The following is a 14,429-nucleotide window of genomic DNA, read 5'->3' on the forward strand; positions in this document are numbered from 1 at the left end:
GTTTTACATCCTTACAATCTTTTTCTTTTGCTTCGTCCGTCTCCGGCCGTTTCCCTCGCGGGACAACGAAACCGCGGATCAGGACTCCGCACTCCCTTCGTACTAAGAGTACGACTCATTCACACACACACAGGACAGCATACACACTTTTGACGACAAAACACTCAAATACCAAGTACGTCTCATTCACACACGCACAGGACAGTATAGACACTTTTGACAACAGAAACGCTCACATACCAACACAATGAACAAAAATCCTAAAAGCAAACACAGAGCAACTACTTGTCCTTATAACATGCCAAACACAATCCCAAAATCAAATAACCGAGTTCCAAAGCCAAGATCCAATATACCCAAATGCAAGAGTTCCAAATGAGCACCGAAATACTCCCAGATGAGCACAGAAGTGCCCCCAGTGTATACCTTTAAGGCGCTAGCAGCCCGGTATACTCCACCAAGCGTGAACCACTCACGGCTTACAGGGGTTTCTGACAGATGACTAGTCCCAAACCAAATTTAAGAAAGAATACCTTTTTCTGAAGACGGTCCTCGTCTGCTCCCGCAGCGATCCGATTGAGGCAAGGAGTCCCTCCGGAAATTTTCCGGGGGTACCCTAGGGAGTCCCGTTCTCAACGGGTCCTGCAGCCGAGCAGAGAGGGTCCCACCTGGGTCGCCAAAACTGATACAAAAATTCACGGATGCTTCTCCTCACAGTCTGAATCCCTCCAAGGGAGAAATGGAGTATTCAGAGAGTCCCTGAAATGAAACTCAATAGCAACGAAGTTACTATTAAGCAGGTATTCTTTATTGCAGCCCTGGGCAGCACTGGGGATTCTCCACCATAAGTGCGCCACCGATTTGGTAGACTTTCAGAGATTATATACTATGAAATCCTACATATTCACAGGATTTCCGAGAAATCATTTACATAAACATGAGATTTCCTGGAACTCATTAACATCTGCAAATGTCCGATCCACATGCGCAGTCGTCTCCCGTGGTGGTCTTCAGGTGGTCTTTGGGGGTCTTCAGATGAAGGCTCGTAGTCTTCTTCACTGTGCTCGCTGATTGACCTTTGCTTCTGATTGACCTTTACTTCTGCGCAAACTCAGTCCCAGCATCACGTAAACTGTGTCCTTCAAGGCTGTCCTCATCCTATTGTGACTTCCTGTCTTCCATGCATTTGTTCTCCCAAGGCCCAGTTGTCTGAGATGGGATTATCCCAGAGCCCCCTTACCTTACAACCATTCTTAACTACTCCCTAAATCACAAAGGCCTTTCTTTTGTTTAGTTAAGTGACTAAGATATTTAAATATCCTCCTTACCCCTAGGCTTTTCAGGAGGCATTTTGATGCAGTGGCTTTGTCTATCTTGGCTTTAACCCTTTCAGTATTAGTAGATATTCATGGTGGGGAACTTGACAATAACAACTAGTTGCTTGAGAAGACCAAGTTCAGACTCCACCATATTTAGTAGTAGTTTAGAAGTTATTTTTCTTGCATACATTACCATGAACTACAAGGTAGCTGTAATAGGAAAGGATCTTTTCCTCACCCTGAGCTGTACCAATTTTTGTATTTAAAAATAAGCAACTAAATAAATTAAAAATTAGACTGTAGGCCCAAACTACCTAAAGGGACCAGAAAAAAGCCAAGATAAGTTCAGCTTTATATACGTTGTACAGGCCCTGTGCTAAAGAATATTAATGAACAGGGTTATTCAACTTACAGTCCTCCTTTGTCACCACATAGAGGCTGTTTGGAGGGCTCAACCCACCAGCAGTGTAGGCTTGTAGGTCCAGTTGGTAACTTGTTTTGCCTTAAAGATCAAGTATTTTAAAAAAATTTTTTGTTAAGTCAGTGATATTCTTAACTTTAAGTTCTGGATTCCCTGTTTGTTTGGAAGCAGTAAGAAAAGCATACCTTGTAAGAAAGGATTCACAAAGCCTCAGCTTTAGCAAGACTTTCTTGAAGTCAGCATATGAAACCCGAAGAACAGTCTGTGTAAAGGAAAACTGAAATAAAGAATCCCAGCAATGCTGCTTGCTTTCACAGCAAACAGCACAGGAGTGTGTTGTTGCTGCAGATTGGCTTCAGGTTTTTTTTGTTTGTGTGTTTATTTGTTTTTTCTTTTCTCACTCCTGCTTGTCCTCTTATGTTAATGTGAGTCAGGCTTCAGTTCTGTACAGAGATGTCCTTACAAGATGGGTACTGGAAGAATATACCAAATTAAATATAGCCACATAACCTCCCCTATGTCTCATCTACCCGGGATATCTGTACACAGGGCAGTGTGTCACATTGCCACTTAGTCACTGCATAGCTTTATAGACTCTGTGAGTCAGAGTTTTCTCCGACTTTTCCCTTATATTAAAAAACAACTGTGCTACCCACACAAGGAGCTGATTATTTCAAATGCCTTTGTCACATATCAGCAGCCAATTATGCCAGTGAAGTAATGCAACTGAATTATGATAAAACCATCTTTTTTTAAAGTTAATTAAAAAAAAAAAAAAAAAGCTTGAGCAAGGAAATTGCAATCTATAGACTTTATATTTTATAGATTTTTATTTACCTGATTCTGAAAGTCTAGGCTTTAAAGCATCTTTTTCACCTTTTGCAAAGGAAAGCCAATATCCCTCTAAAAACCCCTGACAATCTTCAATAGGAACGTCTTCCCATTTTACTAATATAGAATCTGAAGAAGTTTCTTCTACAGTAAAATTTGGTGCACGTTTTGGAGCTGTAGGGAGAATTATGAAGGAGAAAGCTAGTAAGAAACCATCCTATCATTAAATGCTGAATCCTCTTAAGTGTTTCATCAGTTTTATTTCAGGGCTAGCATGTTCAACTTTTTCCTGAATACATTTTTCTCAAGAACATGTGAAAAGTCTGGGCAGGTGATATTACAAAGATACAAGTATGTTGGTCAAATTGCTATTAATTACTGCAGTATTATCTACTAACAGAAGCTGAAAGAAAAATCTCTCCTTAGGCAGCCTTCTTACAGACCCATACATGTAAATACCCTTCTACCTGCAACAAACCCCAAAAGACTGCATAACCATTCAGAGCATACAAATTGCTTAGCTTTTAAAGGCTTTAACTCTGTGATTGCATAGCTTCTCTTCAAATTAAGCAAACTCCACATTCCTATCACAGAAATCTATCTCAACTTAAAAGAAATAGTCTTAGCAGGCATCACAAGTCCTTATTCCAATACCTGGACCTCACTGAAAGTGTTACAGCAGATATTGTGTCAGGTCACGTAATAGGACTGTCTGACATTTGGCATTGATCTGTAACTACCTACCAGTGCTGAACTCATGCAAGAATACATCTATTTTGTCTTAATGGTTATCTGTCCAAAGGCAAATTCAAAGTTTTAGAATAAATCTATGCTCTTGTGCAAAGTGAATACATTTCTCAGTTCCTAAAAAGTTTCTTCTGCATGTCCAATGCATTTTTATTCCCCTAAAGTCTTTATCTTTTTACCCTGAAAGCTTCCAATCTATTGAGAACACATATGGAAAAATCTTCTGGGAAACTGTTCAGGATTTTTAGAGATGCAGATGACTGAAAGTTGAGTTTCTGGTAAAATTGCCTTAACCTCACCTTCAACCTTAGCTATGAAATAAACAACAGCATTTCCAAGGGCTCAGATTATGTCAGCAGCTCAGTTTTCCAAGCAAACTATTCTAGCAGAAAACATATTAAACTTCAAAGTGAAATGGGTACTATAATTACAATACTCTTCACACAAGAGTCGTGATGTTAAAGGGTAAAGCCATGTTCAGATTCCTGGGAATAGAAAGCATTCAGCCATTAATGCATCTCCAGGCAAGCAAAGCTCAGCCCTGGGTCAAACAGCAGTTAGCTGGATGGGGTGAACTTGGTACAGGAAGGAACGCAAGTGCACTTCTCAAAGTGGTTTGTGCTCTAGGATGTAGTTCTGGTCTAAGAAGTGCTTTTAAACAGGAATGTTGTGGACATCTTTTATATTTGCTGAGCTGTACCAAATGTGCTCAGAAGTTTACTTTGACTTGACAAATCAAAAAAAGTTGCCTCCTCTCCTGTGGAAGTGACTCCATCCCTGTGGTTCAAATTATGCCTGTGCCTTCAACTCTGAAGACCACTGTCTTCAGAGCAAACTTCTGTGGCACCCTGTGCCTCCACACAAGCTGGAGGACACACGGTTATTGCATGCTGGGAACTGGAAGTGGCTGGAGAAATGTATTACCATTATACACAAAGAACAGGCAGAGAACAGGCAGAAGTCAGTAGTACTGCATGGGGATTCTGGTCTCAATCTTCTGCTAACACTGAGCTAAAAATAGACACAGTCTAAATTCACTTTGTGAAGATCCTGAATGATAAAGTACACTTACGCAGCTCTTTCATATACCCGGTTATGTTTTTCAACAACTGATACCCACTGGATTTGCAGCCATACAGTGAAAAGTTGTATCTCACACCAGGTCTAAACAGAGCTGCAAGAGAAAATTGCTGTAAGAATATTTCACTTATGAAGAGCGATGCTTTTAGCTTTCACATGATGCAGACATATAAATAAGTATTAAAAAATTACAAAGTCTTAGACCACAGTGTTAGGTATAATTACTATCCCTACTTGTAATTCCTATAAAAGCTATACCATCAGATGTGGTTTAGAAGCAGTAAGCAAATCTAGCTCCCAGAGAAATTTTGGTTCTAAACAATTAGGATTCAAAACAGGCTACTCAAATTGCATAAATTACTCTTTCTGTGAGGAAACACAAACTGAAGTTACCAGAAACAATCCCCTTCCTTTCCTCCCATGGCAGCCACGTAGATCCTGCCTCTTCCTCAGAAATACAAATGCATTTTGAAATACCCAGACTTATTACAGAAAAAGTACAAAAGAAATTCAGAGAACTCTCAAAAGTAATACTGAAGCACTTCAGCAATGAACTCCAGGCCTGAACTGACTCTACAAAACACAGATAGCCATCAAATTTCCATTTCACATGTCTTTGATGGAGGCACAGGTGTTTGATACTACAACGTGTAAATTATTTACCACTTCCTGGGATTTCCTCAAGTCAGGGGTGTACACTACTTTCAAGATTTTTTCTAAACAAGATGCCACTGTGAACCTCTACAGAAGACAAGCGGGTTTTGCAAGAGTTCAGGTCCAGCCTGAGAGATTCTCCTGGCAGAACTAAGCGCAGAGGTGAATTTGCCAGCTTGAGCCCAGCCCTAGCAGCCTGGTAACTCCCACAACATGCTGCAAGAAGCATCCCAGGAAAGAGCTCAGGAGTAGAGCAGTGCATCCTAGGACAGACACAGCATTATCTGCTTAGAAAAAGCAAGCTCTAGCCAGCACAAATGAAAACAACATGGACACAGGCTTTCCTGCCTGTAATTACAACACCATTGCCCCCTTCCAGGTCCCTCCCTCCCAACTTTCCTGTGTACACAGCTCCAATTTGTTTTCTCTAATGGAGACTAAACTCTTCTAAAAAGCAAATATATACCCTTTTAGAGAGCAGAGAAAAATCCTACATCTTTCTTGGGTCCTCTTTCCTCTTCTGCTCCTACTAGTCACACCACAGCTGAGTTTCATTTCCCTGATCTGCCCACCAGCACCTAGAGACCTGGAACGTGCCCTATTCCAGGAGACTTCAATTGCTGACAGCAAGCCAACACACAGAGATCACACTTAAAAAAAAAATCTACCTCAAGTAAAACCAACAGATTAGTCTTCCCCCCCCATCCTGAGCAGTGCTGTTTATGTTTAGAATCCAAATAAAACCCCAAACCCTAGATTAACCATTATGCATTAGGCTGAGTTAGAAAGTTGTTGGGTGTAGCTAGAAGAGGTAATTTCAAAACAGTTAATAAACATAGGATGATAACAGTTAAGTAAAGACTGATATTTGGATTTGGCAAGGCTGTGTAAGAAATTAAAATAAACACAGTACCAAGAAGGGGTTCATTTATATACACAAGCACACAGCAATGCAACAATCCTCAATCTATAGCATTGGTGCTGTTCTCATTCCACTCGATGCTCAGGCTCTCAACCAGAAAGACTCACAAAAAACAATTTCTGACTTACCAGATTTTATCACTGCATCTGTTGTATTTGGAGGAAATTTCTGCCAGTCCACACTACAGGGTTCAGACCCAGATGAATGACACCATTTTACTATGTAGCCACAGGTCATGTTGGGGTAAGAATTCCAAGAAATATAAATTCCATTCCCCATTGCCACAGCCCAATCTGTTTTGACATTGTCTGCAACAAAGACGACACAAAAATCCATCAGAGAACAGACACTTATCTGTAGTCCAAGCTGGAAGAAAGACTTCCAGCCACAGCACAAAGGTTTTATAAACTGCAGTAATTTCTAAGAATGAGAGACGCACTCCTGGTACTGTGAAATTTGAAGTGGTGCACTCTGTGCTTTCTGAAGTGCTGGAAATCAGATGTAGCCTGCAGCAAATCCCTCAGCCAGCCTTAAGTATGATGATGAGAAGTGCTGCAGTTCAGGACTGGCTAAAAAGCACTTTTTCAAGGTAAGGATTTACAGAAGATGTCAGGTTCAAATCTGACTTGACACCAATTTGGCAGGAGCCTCCAGCTATAAATTCCTGCTGTCATTTCATCAGTTTGCTTTTGTTTCCTTCAGCATCTTGCTGTCACTCGCCTGACCACAGACAACCATTTTTCACTGAAAATCAACAGCAAAAGTCAAGTCCCTGGTGAACTTTACGGAGGCTCCAGTCTACCAAGTGTAAATAAAAAAACCCTGCTTTTCCTTTAGACTTTTTTTTTTTTGTTTCTGATTATCAAAGGTTTAGCTGCCCTTGAAGTGATCAGATCTGGGAGTGACTTCTGATTCCTGCAGCTTCCCTCCACAGCTGTCTGTCAGATGGGACCCTGCAGAGCTAAGGGATGTTTTCCAAAGGCCACCATTACAGCTGTGGCCCCACAACAGATCTGCAAAAACAAATCTCAGGGTTACAGTTTTTCCTTTTTCAGTGTTCTCATTTATGCTCCCTATTGAGTCTATTATTTCATGTTATTAAAGCCATAAACTATGGAAGGCTGAAGGGCAAGGGCAGTTTTTAAGAAGCAATGTTGTGAAAACTTTACTCTCACAGATGTGCTGTGAATGTTGAAGAACTGTCTATTTCTAAATAATCTTAACATATAGCAAAGTGTACAATCCTTTTCTAGCTTGCTCATGGCAAGACAGACACACATGATTAGAAAGACAAGTCAACTCCAGAAGTCTTTCAATACTTTTCCCTAAAAAACTATTAGTCATCCAGTGAAACCACACTTCTATGATGCTGGAAGAGAGCATGTTTCTAATTAGACTGCTTTAATTTTCCTATTTACAGGAAAGACTTTTTATTGACAGTGAGCACATACTCTCTAAAAAAAAAAAAAAATGCTTAAATACGCCACACTCAATTTTATTTCCTGAGCTAGATGACTAGAAATTCACCCAGGGCAGTACTGCTCATTTTGGTGTATTTATAGCTGCAACCTAGAGTAGTAGAAATAACTACTAGCACTATAGTACTACTGTGGTAGGGGAGCCTGTAACAGCCAGATTATACACCCCGACTCTCTGCAGAGCACTTTTCAGAGACCGTGACAAATTAATTAAGGCAGAGTACCCTTTGTTTGTGTTTTCACAGCAGATCTCAAGCTTCAGGGCCACTGCTCTCTTACGGACATTAGAAGAACCTACAGACTGTACACAGGAAGCAGCCAGAAAAGATGTTTGGGCAGAAATGTCATCCAGTTCAGTGAATGAGTCATCTTTCATGACTCCAGTCAGTGACTCAGATAATCCCTATATCAACTTGGGAGCAAATTTTCAACAAGTACAAGTTGGGTAACACCAAAGGGAACCTCAGACATCCGAGAGAAAGCTATAAATGAACACAAAGCTCCAGCTGCTATCAGCTGTCCTACACCACAAACTTATTACAGAGACCTCCCCAACTCCCAGAGTCTAGTTCTCTTACTGCTGAAGGAGAGCTATAAAAGCATTTTCATTCATTCAACTGTCCCGTACAATTACTTTTCCCTCCAAGGAGCAGATTAAGAATATATTTTAGGTATTGGTGTTTTGGAGAAGCACAAGAAACATTAAGAGCAATGGTTTTCCTTTGCATAGAAACAAACTCCGTTTTTCTCTCGAAGTTAATCTCAGTCAAAGCATGTTTCTTCCTATGAGAGATGGCACCGTCTTATCAGAACCTGAGTTGCAAGACAGGCAACTGTGATACCTGTTCTCTGGGTGGGGAAGGAGAAGCAGCACCATATATGCTCCTGGCAAACAAGAAGAGAGGGGCCTCACTGTGTAAATCTGTCCTCCCTGCAGAGCATCAGCCAGATCTGGAGCTAAAGGTTTGGGCTTTGGGAGATTACACTCTTCCTGGCATGCAGGGAAGCATGGACTCTCAATAGCCACATGCAATATTATCTTCTCCCCAAACTCAGTGTTAGGAGCAGAAAATCATTATCTGGCTCAGCTATTTTCCCTTTACAAAAGCCCACAGCAAGAATGACTGTTTTAATTGGGAAGCTAAAGTCCTACCTCCTTTTCAGACCTCAGCTCCTAGCACAAGGATGCCAATGCTTTACCAACCAGCCCAATTAATATTCTCCTGCAGAGCTCAGAGGCATTGAACTGACAATTCTCCTCTTAAAAAGCCACACAACACTCCCAAAACTTTATTCTGATTCTCTTTAACATGTAACACTTTTCAACATCTCAACAAGAACACACAGAAATAAACTGAGCTCCCTAAACATCAGAGATCAACACTAATGCTTTGAAGCCTCATCCTTCTTGTTCCTGGGAGTTCTCCAGAGAAGCGCAACATAGTTGCAGAGACTGCACACTATCACCCTCCTTTTATGCAGAGAGCACAATTAATTGGCAAGATGCTACCCTAAAAGCAAAGCAGCAATTTTTTTCTTCCCCCACCCAGTAGATTTGGGTGGGGAAAAAAAACCAGAAACCAAACGCAAACAAACAAAGCATGCATCATCTTATTTTTCCATAAAAAATACTCGCCCAGATATTCCCCAAGCTTTGAAGGTGTTTAGCTCTCTGCTGGGAGCACTCACCACTTGGAAGTTCTATGCTCGTTATCCTTGAAGGAGGAGACAAACCTGCATGGTTTTTGGCTACAACGGTAATTACACAGTCATTTTTTCCAAGTTTTTATCTCAGTACTGTTTGAGGGTTCAGTGACTTCTTTATACTCCAATGGTGTCTCTAGCAGGTAGCAGGACACTTCATGAGACACTATTTTTCCATTGGCTTCAGAAAGGGATAAGGGCTATGAACAGACAAAGAACGCATTAAAACCAAAATGAAATAAACAAAAGGAGACATAGGATAATATGAATTTAATGTCCTGACCTAGTCTGATGAATGTATAGGACTACAAGGCAGAAAAGACAGTTACTCAAGCGTGACTTTGAGAATTAACACAGTTCGTAAGTTCTGTGTTCTAAGTTTTTCATTTTCAGCTGGAATGTATTAAAAATGTAATTCTTCATGTGGAATGCTTCTCAATACGATGTTTAAATTATAAAACTTCAATAATATTCTAATTTGAGGAAAAATATTTATCTCAATGGGTGGTTCTATAAAAAGTTAAGAAAAGCAATCCAATTTATTGACTGTAAACTTCACTCATTTATAAATGTGTAAAAAAAAGTTTTTTCATAGAGTTAGATTATATATTTTAAAACTTTAAGTGTCCTATCTACCTTCCAGAAGATTTTTAGACTTTTTCCAGAAGGACTTCTCTCTCTCCAGATATCTGGTCCTGGGGGGGGGGGGGGGGGGGGGAAATTTTTTTCCAAGTTGCATAGTGGACAATTTACTATCTGTCAAAAAGTTAGCTTTTTAGATGGCTAATTTTAAAACATATGCCTTCACAAGTTCAACATTTTATCATCAAAGAGTTAAATAAACTTACAGGCTTCCAGTGTTGTGTGCTCCTCTATCCTGCTCCAGTCACTCCATCTCCAGAAGTGGTCAGCAGCCGAACAGCGCACCCTGAACTGGTATTTGGTATATGGGTGCAATATGTTCAGCTGAGCCGTGTAAGTTGAGAATTTTCCACCGGGCACAGAGACATTGTGCTGTTAAAAATGTATGGAATTTGACATGATACTTATATATTTTTTGCTCCTAGATTATGCTGAAAGTCAATGCCTAAAAAAGGTGATATTTTTCCCCAAGAATATTGACAGTGTGAAAAAGAGCTGCAGTCAAGCCCTACAAAGAAATTAATGAAAAAGGAAAATATTTCCTATGCAGTCACCCTAAACAAAGGAAAAAATTTCAGAGGTCTGCCAAAATAAAGTCATATATAGCACAGAAATTGAAATATCACAGTAGGTAGCACTTTTGAGATGTAAAGCATGAAAAGGAGAGATAACACTGATGAGCCTTCAACAGGATGAGTTCTGCACACAGTAGCAGACTGCTGCTTCCCATCTAGTCTCCCTCTCTCCCATGAGCAGCAAAACTTCTGCTCACATGAGGCAGGCCAGGATTTCACCTCTGGTATTCAGAACCTGCACTTCCACTGTGCACATGCACATCAAACTGAGTGGACAAAGGCCTTTTTCCTAAGATGTATGCACAGTCCATCTGAACAAGATGCTTATCATGAAGCCTTCTTCCTAAGCAGTCCTTTTTCCTTCAAAAGATAGTATCCAAGTCTTACCCAGGTGATCTCTGTTCACAGCTCTTATTGTAGGACTAGTCTCTCCTGTTATTCTTAAAACAGTGTGAGTCTAGGGAGTATTTCAGTTTCATAACTACTTAAAGAAGCCCTAAGCCTGGGAATATTTTTTACTGAATCTAATTATAACACATGTGCATCACAGCTGCCAAAACCTGGACTCCAAGTGACTTTAAGCTGCAACTAATTGTGCATTTCTAAAGCCAAATGACAACTTGAAAAATATCAAAAAAGCCAACAATCTCTCATACATATGGAAAAGCTTCTGAAAACATCCTCAAAATGCCATGTAAAACCCCATAACAATTTCACAGCTACTTTTGTTTATTACAGAGAACTCTTGGGGTTTTTTTTTATTAAGCAACCAGAGACAACATAACAATGCTGTAAAAACTTCTACCAAGCTGTTTGCTGTGTTTCAAAGTATCTGTAACTGAGGACTCTGATACAGGTGCAGTGAATCAAACTGCTGTGGCAGCGTAAGACCTTACCATCTCCCACTGCCCCAGATTACTGACCTGGTAGCAGAGTTCACAAACAAGTATGTGCCCGAGGCTTCAAGCAGCATAACTGTGGATAGAGCTGTGCAAACCTACTTTTTTTAGCAGTTTAAGCTAACTGAGCTGAGAGTGTTTGTTTCCCCTGCTGACTGCTCCAGAAGCAGTAACTGTTGGGAGCAGAGAAATGCAGACAACTGTGGTTGAGGGTATCTCAGACTACTACACCAAAATCCAACACAGCTCATCTGTCAGAGCTGTTATTTACATCTAAAAGCCAGTTCCTTCTCCTGTTAATTCCCAAGATATCTATAGTTTTCTTTGCAGTGCCTAATATCTGGGTATTACTTAACACATGCCATTACGGATAAAATATAAAAGCTTAAAGCTTCCACACTCTGTAAGTGCTTTGAAAGTATTTTAAAAATACTCTTATAGAGCATGCAGTAACTACCACCCTGTTATTTTAGGGACGATGTATATAATGATTACGTTCAATCATCTTAGCTGCATCACTTCTGTGGCTTGAGGGACTTCATTCAAATGCCCAACATGCAACTAAATGCAACTGGGTAATAGAATACTCCTGCTAAAAATCAAACTGAGGAACAAGCATTGTGAAAAGCAGCCTCTGAGGTTAATGCGTTCAAATTACAAATTCAGGCTCTGCGCACCAAGACCTGGTAATTCAGCATGTGCCTACCTGAGCTGGTCAGAGATACTCCATCTGAACACGCTAACACAGAATTTGGGGGTAAACCTCAGGCCAACTGAACATGCAGTTCTGCTATTAGGCTTCCCCAGTGACACAGATCACCCCCACGCTAAGTTAGGCAATACGGAAGAAGAGCATATATTCACACCACCTACACTCAGTATCTGATGCTGGTGTCCAAATTAGTATCCTAAGCTCTCTGACAGTCAGCAGAATAAGTATGCGGCTCCAGTCGGTGATGCAGAGCACCAAAGCCGGGGAAGCGGCTGGAAGCCTGAATGCTGGAAAATCTGAACCCCACCCAGAAATACCACCTTCTCTCCAGCTGCAGAGGTCTTCACTAGGGATTACCCACTGATATGCCCAGTGGGAGAATTCTTCCCTATCCTGTCTCTACATCACTGACATACAAGCAGGTTTAGCAGCTCCCTATTACAGCCACATGCATGTCAATTGCTGGCAGCAAACAAATGAACTGTTCTTTGGGGGGAGATGACACATGGACAGATGGACTCAACTACAGACTGCAAGAGGCAATCCAAAACAACCGCTGTAGAAGTCTGCAGGGCAGCAGCACATCCTGGAACAAGCGTGTGTTAATACAGTTTGCACCAGGAAGGACAAAACACAAGGACTGTTACCTAAAGTGTCAGCATAAAGCATGATGCACCTTCTCCAAGTACCAAATAACATGGTGGGTGATTTGACTTTCCACTAAATTGTTTAAAACTAACAAAAAAAAGCAGGCAACAACAGAGATGAGCAGAACTTTTTCTGATTTTAGTAGATGAACTTCCAGTCATTACCACATTAATCATTTAATAAGATGATCAGAATGAAGCTCTTAAAAGAGAAAAGAATTTGAAATGTGATTAGTTCAGTGAAAAAGATCAACATTTGAGCCAAAAAAAATTCCATTAAAAGCAACACTTACCAGTTTTTGCTCAGAGTGACCACTGCTAATTTCAATTTGACACAGAAGCCTGATGTCAGCAAAGCTGCCATTTATAAACCAACACAGATGGATGCTTGTAGAGCTGTTCCCAGAAACAGTTAACTTTTCTGGATTTTTTGGATGAACTTAAAAAATAAAGAAAAACCTCTCAGTTCTAAGAAAAAACCCATTCATTTCAGTTCAGAAAGATCTGGTTTTAAAAGATTAAAGAGAATCAGAAGGATAAATAATCCAATCAGCAACTAGGACAGCCTGGTGCTGGAAGGCACCTGCAAGCAGTCTCATTCCTGATGCTCTTCTCATCTATCAAACATGGGAACAGATTTACTTAAGGCTGAGTGTGATAAGGAGTTAGAGATACAGAAAAACACTTCCCCTCCTACTGACTTTATCAAAAAAGTGAAACGTGGGCTATTTCAGAGGACCACAGCAATGGATGAAATTCACCCAACTTTGTTCACCTTTTGGGAACTTTGTAAGTTAGAACTTAAAATCTGCAGACTAGGACAGGGTAGGACTCCCAAATGACCTCTCCCTCCCCAAAACTCCCTTCATGGAACTTTTCAATGATATTCAGTACTACTATTTGTAGCTATCAGAGAAAAAAAATCTCTGCTGTTGGAATTGGTCCAGTTACCCTTAAGGAAATAAGTACTCTATGTTGGGAATTAAGTGCACAGTGAGGGAAAGAAAGGAAAGGAAACAAATAGGAAATAACAGTTGTATTGACTGGGTGCAAAACAGCCCAGTTTATAATTAATAGAAACAAATTATGCTTTTCTAGGACCTGTCAATTTACTCTGACAATTCTAATCTCAGGCTAGATGAACTGGGATATGGGCAAAAAAACTGCACCATCTTCAATTTCAAATTCAGTTTTTCAGAGAGAACAGCAGAATGCTGTAACCATTAGGAACCCCTGAACCCTCAGCTGTGGTTGTGGAGGCAGATGGAAAAGGACAGGGAAGACAGCACCAGAAATGTGGTCATCTTCTCCTTTTCCTTGTTTATACTAAAGGTCTAATGAAAGAAGTTATTTTTTTCTACAAGCCACGAGAGCAGATGATCATGGCTCTTACACCAATAGCAGGTAATACTCCTGCTATTACCTTTTACCTTTTAGTGCTACTTTTTTTATGCTCCAAATCCTGCTGTTGTAAACCTGCATAATATTTTGCCCTATAAGCAGGCACTGAAATAAAGGGTCATTCACAGTTCATAAAGTTACACCTAAATTTTAATTATTGATGCATAATAGAATATGAAGTAATACATAAACAGCAGCTGGCTAATTATTAGATTGCAAGTAGCATTTATCCACACAGCAGTGTATCCAATCTGGTAGCATTACTGTGGAGAACTGGCATCTCTCTGTACACCTAATCTTTGCCTCAGGACATATCCTAAGCTTTCTTTTCTAAGTTCAAATTATCGAACACAGCAAAACACTGGTGACAATAAAGCAAAATAATGACAAGCATACC

At 40.3% G+C, this 14,429-nt stretch overlaps 1 protein-coding gene across 1 annotated transcript in view; it reads right to left on the reverse strand.

Annotated features, from left to right (window-relative positions):
* Positions 1-14,429, reverse strand: part of LOC104018644 (LIF receptor subunit alpha) — a 38,266-nt gene that overhangs the window by 7,345 nt on the left and 16,492 nt on the right. The window contains 9 exon segments of the mRNA XM_087770878.1: positions 1,732-1,893; positions 2,578-2,745; positions 4,391-4,492; positions 6,103-6,282; positions 9,142-9,238; positions 9,240-9,356; positions 9,793-9,866; positions 10,008-10,170; positions 12,925-13,070. Of these exon segments, the coding sequence (XP_087627004.1) occupies positions 1,732-1,893; positions 2,578-2,745; positions 4,391-4,492; positions 6,103-6,282; positions 9,142-9,238; positions 9,240-9,356; positions 9,793-9,866; positions 10,008-10,170; positions 12,925-13,070 (1,209 nt within the window).

This window comes from Nipponia nippon, unplaced genomic scaffold, assembly GCF_047370975.1.
Source record: "Nipponia nippon isolate SJK-2023a ecotype South Korea unplaced genomic scaffold, ASM4737097v1 scaffold_34, whole genome shotgun sequence".
NCBI lineage: Eukaryota > Metazoa > Chordata > Aves > Pelecaniformes > Threskiornithidae > Nipponia > Nipponia nippon.